We start from the raw sequence: 17,318 nt of genomic DNA, 5'->3' as shown, positions 1-17,318 counted from the left end.
TTTGCTTGGACAATTACACCAAGTTAAGGATCTTTTTAGAAAGTTTGAAGTGGTGCAACTATTTCATGTCCCTTGGACAGAAAATCAATAAGCAGATGCTCTAGCCAAGGAAAGAATACAAGATGTTCCCATAGAAGCAATCAAACTGAAGCTACCCCTCTTTCAAGGTAGCGATGCTATGCCTAATATCATCATCTTCTTAGATACTGGAGAATATCTTGAAGGGTATACCAAGGGCCAAAAACAATGGCTTGTCCGAAAGGCAACAAGATACCGCCTTATAAACAACACCTTGTACTACAAGGGCAAAGACCAGATTCTCAGGCAAGTGCCAATCTCCAGTGAAATCACGGAGGTGATCTCAAGTTGCCATGATTGTGTTTGCGGTGGCCGCTTTTCTCTAGATATTACTAGTAGGAAGATTCTACAGGCAAGATTCTCTTGGCCTAGTCTGAACAGGGATGTGAATAATTGGTGTAAAACATGCAAAGCTTGTCAAGTATCCAGTGATGATCGAACACTAACCTATGAGCCACAAACTCCTATCATCTCATATGGCCCATTTCAGAGGTGGGGAATAGATGCGATTGTTCTTTTACCAAGGGCTTTGTCGGGTAAACTGTACATTCTAGTTGGTGTAGACTACATGACCCGATGGGACGAAGCAGCAGCCACCACACACATTACATCCCAAGAAGTGGTGAAGTTCATATTTGAGCACATCTGTTGTCGCTTTGGCACACCTATGGAGATAATATCTGATAGAGGGCCATGTTTCAGAGGCGAATTGGTGGGAGAACTGATGAAAAAGCTAGGCATCACACGCCGACACTCAACTCCGTACTATCCACAGTGCAATGGTCTAGTGAAAAAGGTAAACGGCATGATCTATAAGATCATCATAAAGCAGGTGAATAACCACACAAGTGATTGGGATAAGCATCTCATGGCCGCCCTTTGGGCCTACCGCACGACATTCCGAACATCACTAGGTTTCACCCCTTTCCATTTGGTATATGGAAAAGAGGCCATTCTACCCATCGAGGTGCAAATAGCCAACTTGTGAGTCATGGCTAGCCAGTTACAGCACCCAAATGCCCATATCTCTGCAACCACATCTTGGATCTAAAAAGGCTTCAGATCGATAGGGAAGATGCGATCAACTACTATATGATGCAAGCCAAACGATGCCGACTCACATTCAATCAAGGGCTTAAGGGAAAGGGTCTGAAGAAAGGCATGTTAGTATTGAGATACGACAACAGATTTGACACTAGGAAAGATAAGAAGTTTCAGCCGAGATGGAAAGATCCATTCATTGTCAAAAGGTGATACGCCAATGGTAGCTACAAATTGATGTGGAGGCAGATGGTCGAATTCACAAGACCAGAGTCAATGGATGGAGGCTCAAAAGGTACTTCTTAAGGTTTGATTCGGACTTCATGATAGATATTCCTAAGGGGGGAGAACCCTCCAACTCTGCTGCTAGAAAATCAGAAGCAGAGCTAGAGGCATGAATGCCTCTAGCCAGAAGGGGAGGGCTTTCAAAAACCTTGGCCGTGGGAACTAACCCCAAGAGGGGAGCTTAATATGAATTAAAAAAAACATTTTTTTTCTTGTTGCAGGCTTCCGCCGCCACCCCCCCCTCCTTGTCCTTGTGCTCATAGAGGGGCCGCCACCCTTGGCACCACCCTCCCTCTCTCCTTGAATCTTGGCACCCCCCCCCCCCCCCCCCCCCCCCCCCCCCCCCCCCACACACACACACACACACACACACACACTCACATATACACACAGACACACACACACACACACACACACACACTCAACTCTCTTAATTTCTCTCTCTCTCTCTCTCTCTCTCTCTCTCTCTCTCTCTCTCTCTTTCCACACACACACACACACACACACCTCACCATCTCTAGCTCTCTCTCCATCTCTCCCTCGTTCAACCCTCTCTCTCTCGTTCTGTGTCGGCAAGGAGTAAATTCAGCCCTCTCTCTCTCTTTCCACACACACACACACACACACACACACACACACACACACACACACACACACACACACACACACACACACAACCTACACTCATAAGCACAAGCACACAATCACATACGCACCAACAACGCATACACACGGACGCACAAGAAGGAAAAGAAGCAACAAAAATGGACATTGACGCATCGATAAACGACACCAAAAAAACACGATGGTGGCAACAATTCAAAGAAAGATGCCGAAGGCATGTCCTAGCCGGCACCAAAATTGACGAGCGCGCTACACCAACGTAGCAGTAAAGCCTGCGATTTGTCGACATCTCATCCACGACGCATTTCCTCAGTAAACATCCGTAGGGTAATTCATTTTCCGTTTTCCAAAGCCAAACTTTGTAAAAAACCATTTGTATATTCCACCTCTCTCTAGGTGATGGTCACCAAGGCCCACCTAGGAGAATATCATTTTCTTATTTTTCCCAAAACAAAGCACTAGTCAACCATCTGGGACCCGCCGACTGCCTGCTTTGTCTCTTCGCCTTAGGGCCCTAAATCTAATTAGTTTATACTAAACTAAGCAGCCTACACCTATAAAAGAGCACTGAGAGATCACTATCAGGGGAGTCCGCATCATGCATACACCTCTGCTGCTACTTGCCATCCCATGATCCTCCTAGCTGCTCCCGTCCTTTGCCATGCTTCTGTTTGCCTGCACACATTTGCCTATGCCATCTTCTAGAGTCGACACACTTTGGCTGCACCACCGCCATTGAGAAGACAATTCCGCCTTGAAATCGGCCACCAACCATTTTCCCGACCACTTTTCAACCGTCGTCCGGCCATAATATTTCGGCAAAAAGGAATATTCTAGCGACCGACTTTTTGGCGAGTAATTTTTCTTCTCGCATGATGGCTTTTCCTCATAACGGGAGCCTTACAAATGTATGTTTTTTTTAAAAAAAAATTATAAGGGATAAATCAGGCTCGATACTTAACAATATCCCACTTGGAGACTGACCTCCACACCAAACCTGTGACTACTTTCCATTTGGGCTTCTTATCCTTGAATGCCGATTGAAGATGAGTAAAAGCTCAGCTTCTCTTTGTTGACCACCTTTGTAAACATGTTTGCAGGATTTTCACTAGTGTGCACCTTTCCTAGCTTTAGCCATCTCTCTTCCAAAAGAGTACGTATGAAGTGATATCTCACCTGAATGTGCTTTGTCCTTGAGTGAAAGGTTGAATTCTTTACAAGATGAATGGCGCTTTGACTGTCATTATACAAGACACGAATGTCTTGCTTGTGTACAAGCTTCTCCAAGAATCCGTGAAGCCACAAAATCTCTTTGCTTGCCTTTGTCATTGCTACATATTCTCCTTCGGTGGTAGAAGTGAGACTACTTTCTGCAGCTTTGAATCCCAACTTATTGTTGTGCCTCCAACTGTGAATGCATAGCCAGTAGTGCTCCTTTATCTTTGTCATCTACCATATCTGCATCAGCATACCCTTGCAATATCAGTGCCTCCAAAATACAAAGCATTTATTGTTGTCTCTTTTAGATACCTAAGTATTCACTTCATAGCTTGCCAGTGCTCTTTACCTGGATTGTCCATGAACAAAACTTGATGTAAGAAGTCTTAGTCCAATGAGTTCAAGTGCTTTGGTTAGAAAAAAGTCAAAACTATTGACAAGTGCAAGCGCAAAACGGACCCCAGTGGCCTCTACGCCAGGCCCGTGCGTGTAGAACTCATCACGGGGAGTAAACAGGGGGCACCACCTAGTTTTGAGCGGCTAGGGCACGAACAACAGCGATTCGAATGACAACAACACAGTGCACCATCGGAGAGAGAGAGAGAGAGAGAGAGAGCGAGAGAGAGAGAGAGAGAGAGAGAGAGAGAGAGAGAGAGAGAGAGAGAGAGAGAGAGAGAGAGATGAAGACCCTTTGGAATGTGCAGGCAAACTTGATTCAAAACGATATTTACAAAGCCCCTCATCTCAGCGAGATGGAGACCACGGTGTGTGTGTGTGTGTGTGAGAGAGAGAGAGAGAGAGAGAGAGAGAGAGAGAGAGAGAGAGAGAGAGAGAGAGAGCCTATAGTGTGTTCTCTAGGGAAATTTCAGGTGTGCAGAGATCCTACTCTTGTGCTCTTGGAGTCAGTGTATGTGCATGACTTCTCCTTCAAAATTCACTCTAATTTAACATTAAACATACAAGAAGTTTAATGTGTAGGTGTGATGTTTAATGTGTAATATTTTCTCACTCTACTTAAACATTAATTTAACATTAATTATTAAATTTATGTTAATCTCTCTTTACAAACAATCAAACAAGCAAAGTGAGGTCAACCAAGCAAGCAAGCAAACACCTATACCAAACATGCAAGAGGTATACAAAATCTTTGAATCTAACTTTTCTAATGTGCATGTGTCTAAGACAATGAGGGGAGGAGGTTATGTAGAAGCTTACCTCTTGTGTTCCTCTAACGGTCGAGTCTTCTTACAGTCCTCTTATGTAGAGCCCTCCCACCCTCTCCTCCCCAATCGTCGAGTGATGGAGCGCTCCACCAAATGTTGGTTGTGCATGTGCATGTGTGTGTGTGTATGTGTGAAGGGGAGAGAGAGGGGGGGGGGGGGGGGGGGGTAAATCAAGATACGCTTTGTTTGTGAAGGATACAACCTATAGCCTTTGATTTCTAAACTACAGCAAAAAGGAAAAACGTCAAAACCTTGTCACCCAATGTTTTGTGGTGTTTCTCAAGCACCAAAGCATAAGCCAAGCAACGAAACACATGCAAGTGACCGATTTTTTTTTTCCCACACAAACATCAAAACATGCATGGGATAGACTAGCTTTTTTGTATGCATGTTCAAATTTAGCAAAAATTACTTACTTGCGGAAAGAGTTAGAGTCCAAGGTTATGCACAAGCAGGATGATATGGATGTATTTCTTGCAAGGATAAAAAGATCTCAATGAGAATTTAATTGCCATTGGTGAGACCATTCCTGACGACAACCTTGTGTAGAGAGTTCTTCATGATTTGCTGGATTCTTATCACACTTTTGCCTCCACCTTCAGGCTTGTGACAGAGAGTACAACAAATGATGTAAAGTTTGATGGTCTTGTCTTTGTATTGCTACAAGATGCCTAATCAATAAAAAATAGGGCTAAGAAACATATGATTGAACATGAATTCATGGTTGCACAACAAAATAAGAATGTTGATATTGCCACTTACAATGCTTATGTAGGTAGAAGGTTTGCCCCCACAACTGCTTCTTCTTCAAACAGAAATAGGTCCAAGAAGTCCAGTGATAAAGGTAAGAAGGAGTTGAAATGTCATTATTATAGGGCAAATAATTATCTCATCAGGCAATGCCATAAGCTTAAGGTTAAATAGGCTTGAAAAAAAGAGGCAAATGCACCCATTGTAGATGCTTATAATTTGACAAACACTTTGTAAGATGCACAATGGGCTTTAGTGCAAAGTGCCTATATGACCCATCTATTCATGATGCCTCATTGAAAATTTTGTGGACCATAGGTGGTACTTTGACAGTGATTCAATGAAGCACATTCTGTCTCATCATGATGTATTCACTTCTCTTGAGAGTGTCCATAATCGGAATATTGTCACGATTTTGGCCCGAAGGTTACATCACCCTAGTAATGCTCATCAAAATCACCTCGATTAGAGAACATGAGCCAAAAGGGTTTTGAAAACACTAACCTAGATATATCAAAGCCCGCTCTAATGTCAATTGTTGGAAATGTAGCCACAAGAATGCATGCGAAGATGGAGAAAGTGGCGGAGAATCTCAAGAGCACACAACACATGAAGTAGTATTACTGACTCATTACTAAGTGTGCCAATAAAGATAAGGTTTGTCCTAGAGTATTGGACATATATACAAACCATGGGAAAAAAATGTCTCTGCAGTCCTAAGTGCGACACACATCACTACTATGATATGGTAACAAAGAGTCCTTTAGGGGTAGTTTTATAATTGCATTAAGTATCACACTCATACTTGCAAATCTAGGGGCTATGCTACTATTTTAGAGTTGAAATTTAAAAAACAAAAGATTGAGCACATTTCATTTTATATAAGAACATGAAAACTTAAAAACCACAACGTATTGAACATAAAGGAAAGAAGCTAAAGCAAAATTAAAATTGCACTTTTTAAAATTGTTGCTTGAATGTATACAAAGTGTGTAATATGGAAAGTTACTCACTAGGCCCTGCAGTTCACGGAAACACTAAAAACCTGAACTCCCATAAAACACTAGTAAGCGTCAAAGTCATCCTCCTCAAGCACATAGTCAAAACATTTGAAGTCATATGCTCAATGAACCACTATGGACTTGTTGTGATAGCTACATCAAATTCCTCATGCTAGAAGAAGTGGGTTTTAAGTAGCCAAGTCTAGGTTTGATGCTCCATGTGCTTTACCTCGATTTCTAGTACATGTCACAAGATTCTCATCAGGAACAAACTCAAGAGAATTGAACATAGCATGATGAGATGCAATGAGCTCGAGGAATGTCCCTAAAAGGATGGTGATACATAATTTGTGTGATAGCCAAGCGATACAAAGCACTTTGAGGAGAGGAGGGGGGGGGGGGGGGGGGCATGTTATGGGGCTCAAAGAAGTCTCTTTTGAAGAGTATGCTACGACACGGTGGAGCATGTCTTTCAATTGATTTTGGGAGGAAGACATGTGCTAAGGGGTGATTTGACAAAAAGGAATACATTGCTCCACATTTGGGGACGTAATTTTTGGGCGAGCAATTTTTGGTGAGCGTTTTTAAGTAATCGAGCGAGCAGATTCCTAAAAGATTCTTTATCTACCTCTCCCAAAAGATTCCCCTTTCTATTTTTTGGCTTCTCTCTCTCTCTCTCTCTCTCTCTCTATTATAATAGAGTCCTGAACCATTCGCTACGTGTCTCTCACTCCCTTTCAACTAAAATGTAACATTGAAGATTGCACATTTAGGGCATACTTACATTCAAACCAAAACATGATTTAACATCGTGGATGCATTCAATACACTAATGATAAGAAAAAAGAGCAATGTATTACACACAATTATGGTATATTGATATAGCATACCCCAAATCTAAATGTACCATTGCATCAAAAGTAAATACATATGGGGGGGGGGGGGGGGAATACATCATGAGTGAGGTGGATGAAAGAAGGGCGGTGGACGGCCATATACTCTCGGAGGAAACAAAGGTTGTGCCAATGGGGGCCGTGCAAACAAATTATCTATGGCTGAGGAATACCCAGCATATGGGCTAGAGACGGTCCTAGAAGTAGTGGTGGGTGCACAAATGATGGAGGAACTCCTTCGAATGGCAAAGGGTACGAACCATATGTGGGGAGGCTTGTAGGTAATGTGCAGGGCACTGGACCAACTCCAAAGGGGGGTGGGGGGCTCAAATGTGGAGGCACTGAATGCACTGGGGGAAGCTCCATATGAAGGCCATGCAAGCTAGGACTGAGGATGTGAAAGTTGTACGTGGAGTTGCTGTCGTACCTCCTTGACTGCTTAGTAGCAAAGGTGGCTCCAATGGATGAATCTGCTCTATCACCTGCTCCGGATGCTCAAACACATGAGCTCTGCTACCCTTCCAAACATCAATGTCGAGCCTATATCAGAAGGTAGGCGTTGAGCCGGACCTAGACATGCATTGAAAACTGACCAATCCTTCTCACAATTGATGCAATGCCTACGTAGCTATAAACATTGTGCTGCCAATTTCCCCACTCTTGCAAAACAATCGAACACAGCATCTCCCATGTTTGTGAAGGTACCTAGTAGCCACCTACAAACCAAACAAAATCTTTAGATTTCTTATACCTCCAATTTTTGAGGAACATGAAGTCTCCATGTACATCAAATGTATGCCACCCAATGCTAAATTGGGTTTCATTTGCCCCATCTCTAATAGAGAGCCCAAGAATCTACGTACTGAATGGAGAGACCTGCACAAATATTTGTTAGCAAAAAATTGTGGACATAACTAGGAAGGCAAAATAGCATGGCTTACTTGTCATTGCACACCACATTAGGAATAGCTTTTGCTAAGCACTTGAATGGCTTGTGGGAAATTGAGAGCTTGAAGGAGAAAGAGAAATGGAAAGTTGAGAGCTTGAGAGAAAGACCCAGTGAAAGCTTGAGAGAGACTTGAGTTTGAGATACAGAAAGAGAGATTAGCCCAATAGAGAATGAACTTTATATAACTTGCAAAAACAAAATAAATTTTTTGTTTTTTGTTTTTTTAATTTGTAATTATCTGTGTGTGTGTCATGTGTGTGTGTTTTGTGTGTGTGTGTGTGTGTGTTTTGTGTGCGCACGCATGTGTTGTGTGTGTGTGTGTGTGTGTGTGTGTGTACGTAGGTATGTGTGTGTGGGTAAGCGTGCGAGTGCGTTTGTGTGTACAGTGTGTGTGTACACATATACAGATGTGTGTGTGTGTGTGTGTGTGTGTATGCTTATGTGCATGTGTTGTGTCTGTGTGCGTTCGCGTGCGCAGGTGTGTCTACGCATGTGCACGTGCGGGTGTGTGAGTGGGAGGGGCATGGGGGCATGGGGGGACACGCGCTTTGAACAATGTGTGTCCCAGTGTACACGTGCTTTCCTCGCTTGCGCATAAACCAAGGTCCACGCTAGTGGCCTAGCCACTAGGGTGGCCCATGGCATACCACGTTGCCCTGGGACCACCACGCAAGCTGTCCTTGTGGCCACGTGGTATGCCACGTGTATCGTGCGCAATCGATGGTACACGTGGCGTGCCACAGTGATAGCTGTGCCACCACGTGGACAACGTAGCTGACACATGGCATGACACGTGTATCGACGTTTGATGGCGGTACACGTGGTGCGTCAAGCGTCGGTAATAGCAGGCACCACGTATACCGTCGTCAAGCATCAATACACGTGTCATGCCACATGTTAGCTATGTTGTCCACGTGGCGGTGCAGCTACCACTGTGGCATACCTTTTAGGTACACGTGGCATGCCACATATACTGTCGCCAAGCGGCAATACACGTGGCGTGCCATGTTTCCTTTGGGCATGCCATCGTGGTAGCCGCATGTACCGTCGGCTACCACAATGCATGGTGTGTGGGAGAGCACACACGTGAGGAGGAGAGTACATGAGCTTGAGGGGGGGGGGGGGGGAGGGGCACATGCATGAGGGCGAGGGGCACTTGAGAAGCGAGCTTGAGTGGGGGAGGGGACACGTGTGAGGAGGATGGAGGGGTACACGAGATTGAGGGTCAGGCGGGGGGGGGGGGGGGGTTATATGAGGGGTACACGCATTTGGAGGAGTTTAGGGAGAGTAAATATGCATATATTTTGAACAAATTTTTGGATTTGTTTTAAACACAAATTTTAAAATACACTTGTTGAAATATTAGAATATTATTAAATCTAAAATTATAACGGTTGTATTATTACATGTGAGTGTATAAACAATTTGTTAGTTACTATAATAAGGTCTTATGCTTAATGTGTTTGTTTAGCTTATTCTTATGGCTTGTTCTTTATTGTTTCTTAATAAAGAACTTTCTTATCCTTTTTACAATGCTAAATTTATAATATCAGAATCATTTCTTTTAGAAATAATTTATCCAATGCAATTTACAACTTTAAATGCAGGTGATCGAAGTTGGTGATATTGAGATGACTTTGCCTCTTGAAAGGATGCTCAACAATTTAGGTGAAATCACCTATGTACTGAATGAACAACTTTCACGTAAATACAAAGTCAACGTATCTCATGTTGTACACTCTACACGCTCACCTAACATGACTCCCATTTCCATTGTGGATAGTCCCCCAAAGATGCACTTCTCTCAAAAAAAAACTAGATCTTTGTACCCCGCCTCAAGTTTTGCTCCCAAATAGCTTCAAGAGGAGTACAAGGTAAAAAAATTTACATGCCGAAAAGACGGGTACATTGACAAAGCTCTTTATGCAAATACAACGAGTGGACCAGGTTACAAAGATTCCAAGAGCTTACAATGGTGATCTTTTTTTAGAATTTCCACCCACCATGGGGAGGTTGCACCATATGGATGCAATGGAGCATAAGTATGATCCTCATCTGTGGTCGAAGCCTCAAACATCCAATATAGTTTTCCCAGGTGTGGTGTGTCTTAGTCATTTCCTAGGATCTCTAAAGTTCATGAATGAACAATATGCCCATTTGATTAATTATCATATTCCCAATACAAGCTATTTCAATGGGTACATACAAAAGGCACCTACACTCGGACAATATTGTAAGATTGGAGATAAGAGCCTTACATGCCACTTTTGTAAGGCAATTGATTTTTGCATTGCAACATGTGAGTGTGTAGTATATTATGTCATGCCATCAGATGAGATGGCAACCAGAGTCATGATTCATCGTGGCACACATAGACACGATGTGTGCAACGGTACATCCAAAAAGCTAACGGATAGCACCAAGGTGATGGTGCAAAGGATTGTGACAGTAGATCCACATGCAGGAGCTAGGAAGGTTCAAATGTGTTTTGCAAAAGAAATTATAAGTACAACACTTCTTCGCAGCAACAATGACAAGGGAAGTTTAGGTGAGCAAGAGCTATTTGCAATTGCTAAGGAGTTGGGACCATTGGTGGAAGATAATTGGTATGTAAATTTCTCAAATTCTTATTTCAATGCAGAACTCTATGCTAAATTATTTTTTCTCTAAACACTATGAACTTTGACAGGTTTCAAAGATCAGTGTCTAGTTTATGGAGAGGTGGTGACAAAGAATCTTTTCGCATTGACGCACTCCTTAAGCTCAAGCGAGACTGCACATATGAATTTTTCCATGGAAATAGGTTTCTTGGTCAAGTAAGGAGGGAGATAAATGTTATGTCTTCAAAATGTCCACAGTTGGCCTAGCATCCGGTGTGGACTTGGTGAACCAAACGAGACAAGACAAGGATGGTGATCTTCGACGTGCGTGGATCAACTTTGATCACACTAGACGCGTGAACGATTGGGTGACTATGACATGTCTTTGACGTGCGTGGATCCACTTTGATCACACTAGACGCGTGAACGATTGGGAGACTATGGCATGTCATGTCTATGATCCAAGGTACACGGTGCACCTTGACTTCAATGTGGTTTGACTTTGAATTTCCCTCTTAACAATTTGTTTACAGCATGCAGCACCTTCAGATTATTGCAACTTGTGAAATGAAAGAGGAGGACACGGAATTGCAATGTGTGTTTTGGGAGTGCCTCAATGATGTAAGGATGTCATGTGGGTGTGAAAGAGCTAACTTTTTTGGCTTCATGACGGACGAAGCTCAAGCAAATTGGAATGCAATCCGAATTGTTTTCAATGGTGGCGACAAGAATAATACAATGAGTAGTCGAGAGCGTTCTTGTCTTTTCCATTGGAAGCAAAGATTGAATCAACATACAATAAAGTATGTGGCGCAAGCTTCTCCACACATACACAAAGAAATGTGTGAGAAGTGGAGGCAAGCACCAACAAAAGAGGTTGCAACAATAGAGGTTCGTTTGATACGCCAATGGTGGCGTAACGGTCATTGCATAGATTGTAACATTCCATACATGGATTCATGGCTTAGCTGGCGGGAAATTTGTATTGCACATTGGGGTGGCATTATGATGTGCGTAGAAAGAAGCTATGATGGACCAAACACTCTACGCACAAACCTCACCGAGAGCAAGCATGGCAGCTGGCTAGTAGGGGAGGGTTTTCATAAACGCATTTCATTATATGATGCATGTACAACTGAACTAGCAAATTCCATCTTATAGAGTACAAAGGCCATTCCATACAGCCATGGAAAACAAATTGGGAAGGGTCCATCGATATAGAAGCTTGCGGAGAGCCATGAAAAATGTCCCAGTCAAGTAATAAGAGCAGTGAACGAGGCTACCAAGGGCACTCCAATGTATAAACATTCGACTCCATTGACAGGAGATAAGGAGACATCAAGGCGAAAACACAAGCCAAATGAGGTTATCAATGTGGATGATGATGCATTGCATAGGCCTGAGTACAACTCGGTCACCAAAGATCGCAAGAAGTGTGGAAGATCCCGTAAGATCAACTTTGCACAAGAAGGGACATCACAAACCCCCAAAAAAAGTACAGCTTCAGGAGGGCAGTATGTAGTGGAATGCAAGGTGAATGAGGCAATGTGGGCCACACGACGAACTCCACAAGGGAGTAGAGTCGCATGTAGTGGCACGCCAAGAGGAGGACAAAGGTGTGGGGGCAGTATTGCAGGTTCAAGCCTTGGTATACCGGTCCCATCTTTTGAAGGATATCGAAAGCATCCCAAAGGTGTGGTGCGTCAGTGGTTTTGGTTTTGTCCGGATCATGTCTTGCATTGCCACATAGTAGACCAGAACATTGAGCCGCAGCCTCAACATCCACCAAACATTTGGCCCGTGCATGTGTGCACCAACCTAACTAAGGATGAGGTGCAAATATTGCATGAAGCGGGGTATCAAGTGGAGTTCAAGAAAGAAGGATGCTCTCCTGTACCACTAGTTTCTCCTACACAAAACCAAACCAATACTCCTTTCAAGTCAAAAGATACATCCTCTCCTCAAGGCAGTGCACGAGCCACGATGCGAGATGGTGTGCGTGTATGGTATTGGTCTTCCATTTTCAAGGATGCTGCTCGCAAGATCACTCTAGTACTAGTGCTGAGAGCAAAGGTAATAGAAGAGATATGTAGGGAAGATGGTGTTCGTGAGGTCTTCAAAGTAGAGATCCAAAGTGAAGATTGTCATGTCAGGTTGTACAATGTTTGTATCTGCAACCAACCATTGTGCACATGTCCAGACTTCATGGAACGGATGACAAAGCAAAAATCATATCTTGCATGTAAACAATTGTATTTTATTTTTGTGTGTATATTAGGGTTAAGCCAAAATGAGAACATGTTTATCCATCATCCAGTTCTGGCAGATGCTAATATATTTAGGGCACTGTGGGCCGAGGTAGGATCTATCCAGGCATGAATGCATAGCATTGGCCGTTTCCAATTTCTTGTATGTCAGATCACAAAGTGGACAATACTACCAAGTTCTAATTTGATCTTATGATAGCCACATTTTGGTGCATTGTTTTGCAATTTTTTCAATAATTGTTAAAATTGGAAGGTGGTTGTTTATGTGTCACATCGTGAATAGCAAAAATAGAAATAATTTAATATTCCCACAATTGATATAAATTGATTGGGCTTGTAATATTTTTGTGAAACCATCCACTAGCTACATTAGTGCACTTCTCTTTCTTTGCACGATGGCTGACGATCTTGAGAATAGAATCAAGTCTGCGTGGGATGCCATGGAAGCCATTTCCAATGGAGAGGCATTGTATGGAGCTGAATGGTTTAAGAGACTCTCAAGGCAACGATCAATGTGCATCACCTTTATCATTGCCGCACAGACCTCAATATGTGCACCTTGCTAAGCTTGAACAAGAAGGGACAATTTTCTTTCTCTTGCTGAAAGAAGGTTGGACTCATCACATAGGAGGATGAGGAGCAAATGAAGGAGCAGCTAGGGAATGTGGTGAATCTTCTTTTGCCACTTGAGGGGAGCACAATTGCAAATCCCGGGGCTTCTAGAGGATGAACGCTTTTGGTGATTCTAAAGTGGTCTATGTAATGCAAGTGCAATAAAATGTAATGTTTCTATGATTAAAGGATGTCATCTTTCAAGTACCCTAGTCTCCGTTGTTTTTGAAACAATTTGAAAGGTGGCACATCTTTGTCTATGTCTAAACCGCCCTATTATCTTAGTGCCTATCTCTATCCTCTTTGATTCATACTCTCTCTCTCTCTCTCTCTCTCTCTCTCTCTCTCTCTCTCTCTCTCTCTCTCTCTCTCTCTCCAAGGTGTGTGAAGGTGGTTCCCTGCAGCCGCTCCCCTCGAATACGGATGCCGGTTAACCAAGAAGGGCAACCTAAATCCACGAGCCTCCCCACCAAGGAGGATAATGGTAACTTCACTGTCAGTGAGAGCGACACCCGTCGGGTCCTGAAGGTCTTGAATGGTACACAACAACCCACCGAGACAATCAACTTAAGCGTGGGTCAGGGCCGGGCAGTTCATCAGAATATGCTCAATTGATTTCCCGCCCTCCAAGTCATTGCAAAGGGGGCATGCGCTCCCCCTCGGTAACACTTTATCCGCAAGTCATAATCCTCCTACTCGGGCGATCAGTAAGAGGCGCTCGCTTTCACGCTTCACGCTTTGAGATAGAGTCTTTGGCCCTAAACATTAAAAGATTGGATGTTAAGGTGCTTGAGAAACAAGAATGAGAGATGAGAGAGAGAAGGAGGGGGAGAGGACAAGACAAAAAACTGAATGAGAGAGAGATAGGTTGCAAGACACTAAAAGATTTGATGCGAAGGAGCGTGAAGGAGAAACAATAGAAGAGAGAGAGAGAGAGAGAGAGAGAGGGAGGGAGGTAGAGAATCTTTTCTAGAATTTGCTCGCGTGATTCCTAAAAAGCGCTCACCAAAAATTTCTCGCCTAGAAATATCCCCCCACATTTGGACTCCCTTGGTAAGTCCTTGAGAGAACCTTGAGCCAAATGTGGTCTAGATTTGAATTGTAGATTGTTGTCATTCCATGGATCTTTGGGTGTAGTGTTTTGGATGCAACACAACATGCTATACTGTGTTAAGAATGGTTGTTTGCCTCATCATACATACCTACATCAACTTACTTTATTCATATGCCCAAATAATGATGCAAAATCCTCAAGTTTGACATTTCAAAAGAGACAATCAAATCAGCCTTAGAAGTAGCAATATATTGTTCATTTGGTCTAGCAAGAAACATGTCATCAACGTAGAGAATAATGATAAAGAATACATCAGTGTCATTAAATATCTAATATCTAACCAACCCAAATGATTTTCTCATAATAAACGGGAACAAGGGTTAGAATATAGACATGTGCTTACGGAACTATCTCGACACGGGGCCAATGGTAAAGGGGCCCAAATGAGAGATGGTCTGTCAAAGAGCAAGGTTAACTAATGAATCTTAAAAGACCTTAGGGTTAGCTTCATTAAAGACCTCCAATGGTTAGTGTTAAAAGTCCTTTGACCTTAAGCAAACTAGGGCTGAGCTTGAGGTGGGAACCCGACCTAAACTTAAGCAAGCTAGGGTTGTGCTTGAGGTGGGAACCTTAAGCAAGTTAGGGTTGTTCTTGAGGTGGGAACCCGACCTAAACTTAAGCAAGCTAGGGCTGTGCTTGAGGTGGGAATCGGACCTAAACTTAAGCAAGCTAGGGCTGTACTTGAGGTGGGAAGTCCACCTAAGGTGCTTGTCATGCTTGATGACTAAGGTACTTGAGGTACTTGCCACATTTAATGAGGAAGTTGCTTGAGAAGCTTCCTATGCATGGGGGTTAAGATGCTTGAGTCAAAAAGAGAACCTACACACTTAATGAGGAAGTTGCTTAAGAAACTTCCTATGCATAAAAATCTCAAATTTAGGGGAATTCGAAAAGAGCACATGGGACACATGTCAGACTCTCACTAAGCTTATTCACATGGTGTGCTTGAATGCTATTGGTTGGGCTAAAGAGGAGTCCAATGAGCTTCTACTTCCATCTAACAAATATCTATATATTTTCAAGCTCTCTCTCTCTCTAAAGGTTAAGGAGGACACTTGTCAAAAGACTACCCATGTACTTGACTGCATGCTGCATGTGATTGGCTAGGGGGAGAGGGGTCCAATGAGCTTGCAACATGCAGAAAGGTCACCTCTCGCCCAAAGCAAGGAGGGGGGGTGCTAGGGGGATATACTCCACACACACACACACACTCATTTGCAAAGACATTCTCACTTGGTGAAAGTTGAGGAACACCATCTCCTTCTCTAACCTTGTGAGAGTGAAAGCCTACACCAACACTCTTGGCTATGGAATGCAAATCCAACCAAGGGTCATGCTTCAATGCTTAAGCTTGCCATCTTCTCCATCTTCATTAGTATGTTATTATGTATGCTAGCAAGAAGAGTAATGATAAGTGAGGAACTATTTCTTTCTCCTATGGAATGTTTCTTCTTCCTCTTCCCTATCCTCATTCCCCGCTAGCTCTCTCCACCTTCGAAGGTGTTTGAGGCCTTGGGACTGAGGCTTGGGATAGTTAATGCTTTCTTCAAGTTTATGTTATGCTTGTGATGCATGAAGCTTTCCATCTTCATTGCATCACCTAGGTTACAAGGAACACAAAGATTGTATTGTACCAAGTCTCTCTTGATGGGAGAAACTATAATACAAATGCCTATTGGAGGGGGGACCGGCTCCATATGAATCCGGTCCTCAACTATTGTCATGTTCTCTAAACTCTCTCTCTTGCAAAAGTATTGTTCATGCCAAGTTAACTAAGTACCATGTTTATGTTGCTACCATCAATTAAGTTCAACCGCTATACTCACAAAGAATCTCTCAGAAGTGCTTCACCTAATTTCCTAATTCCTCTACTCTCAAAGTTCATAGGCAATTTCCATTACATTGGTATCAGAGCATTTGGTTTCTCTTTTCTTGCTTAAGAAGAGAGGTCCTTAAGTAGCCTATTAATGGTTGTTTTTGTTAAGGGAAAATTACCAAAATACCCCTCTAATTTGTGGAAATTCCCAATATACCCCTCAAATTTCAAAAATTCCCAAAATACCCTTGTATCTATTTTTGTTGGATCTTCAATATTTTCTAATCTTTATTCTTGTTTGACAATTGAGATCGGTTTTTGAGTGCTTAGCATGTAATTTTTTGCAAATTACCTCCCAAAAAAAGGCAATCATGTCTAAAAATAATGAAGGAATTCATCTCCAAAGCCTACATAACCAGCTCAAAATTTAGTTTTAGCATCCTGTATGGTAGACAATCACTCTTCTTATGAAAAGCTACAAGTTTTTTTGTTTTTCAAGAAATTTACTCTCACAACCAGGGGTATTTTGGGAATTTTGGAAAATTTGAGGGGCATTTTGGGAATTTATGACAAATTATGGGGTACTTTGGGAATTTTTGAAATTTGAGGGGTATTTTGGGAATTTCCACAAATTAGAGGGGTATTTTGGTAATTTTCCCTTTTGTTAATTATATTAGGGTAAGTGGGTCTGGGATCTATGATCGGTTTTGTTGAGCCCACTATGTGGGATATGGTGCACACCTTGGGAGCTTTGGTCTTAATAATGGAGTCTTTTTAGACTGGCCTACGGCTTTACCATTATTGAGCCCATAAGAAGTCCGAAAGGAGCTATCCCTCGACAACTTTG

At 42.7% G+C, this 17,318-nt stretch overlaps 1 protein-coding gene across 1 annotated transcript in view; it reads left to right on the top strand.

The window, feature by feature from the left end:
* Positions 1-7,271: 7,271 nt before the first annotated feature.
* Positions 7,272-17,318, top strand: part of LOC147449704 (uncharacterized) — a 71,223-nt gene continuing 61,176 nt past the window's right edge. Inside the window, 4 exon segments of the mRNA XM_086521621.1 lie at positions 7,272-7,390; positions 10,588-10,668; positions 10,752-10,878; positions 12,691-12,815. Of these exon segments, the coding sequence (XP_086377747.1) occupies positions 7,272-7,390; positions 10,588-10,668; positions 10,752-10,878; positions 12,691-12,815 (452 nt within the window).

This window comes from Adiantum capillus-veneris, chromosome 10 (genome assembly GCF_014529385.1).
Source record: "Adiantum capillus-veneris isolate H3 chromosome 10, ASM1452938v2, whole genome shotgun sequence".
In the NCBI taxonomy this organism is placed as follows: domain Eukaryota; kingdom Viridiplantae; phylum Streptophyta; class Polypodiopsida; order Polypodiales; family Pteridaceae; genus Adiantum; species Adiantum capillus-veneris.
Note: the sequence above shows the minus strand (reverse complement) of the source record. Positions and strands in the feature narration are given on the sequence as shown.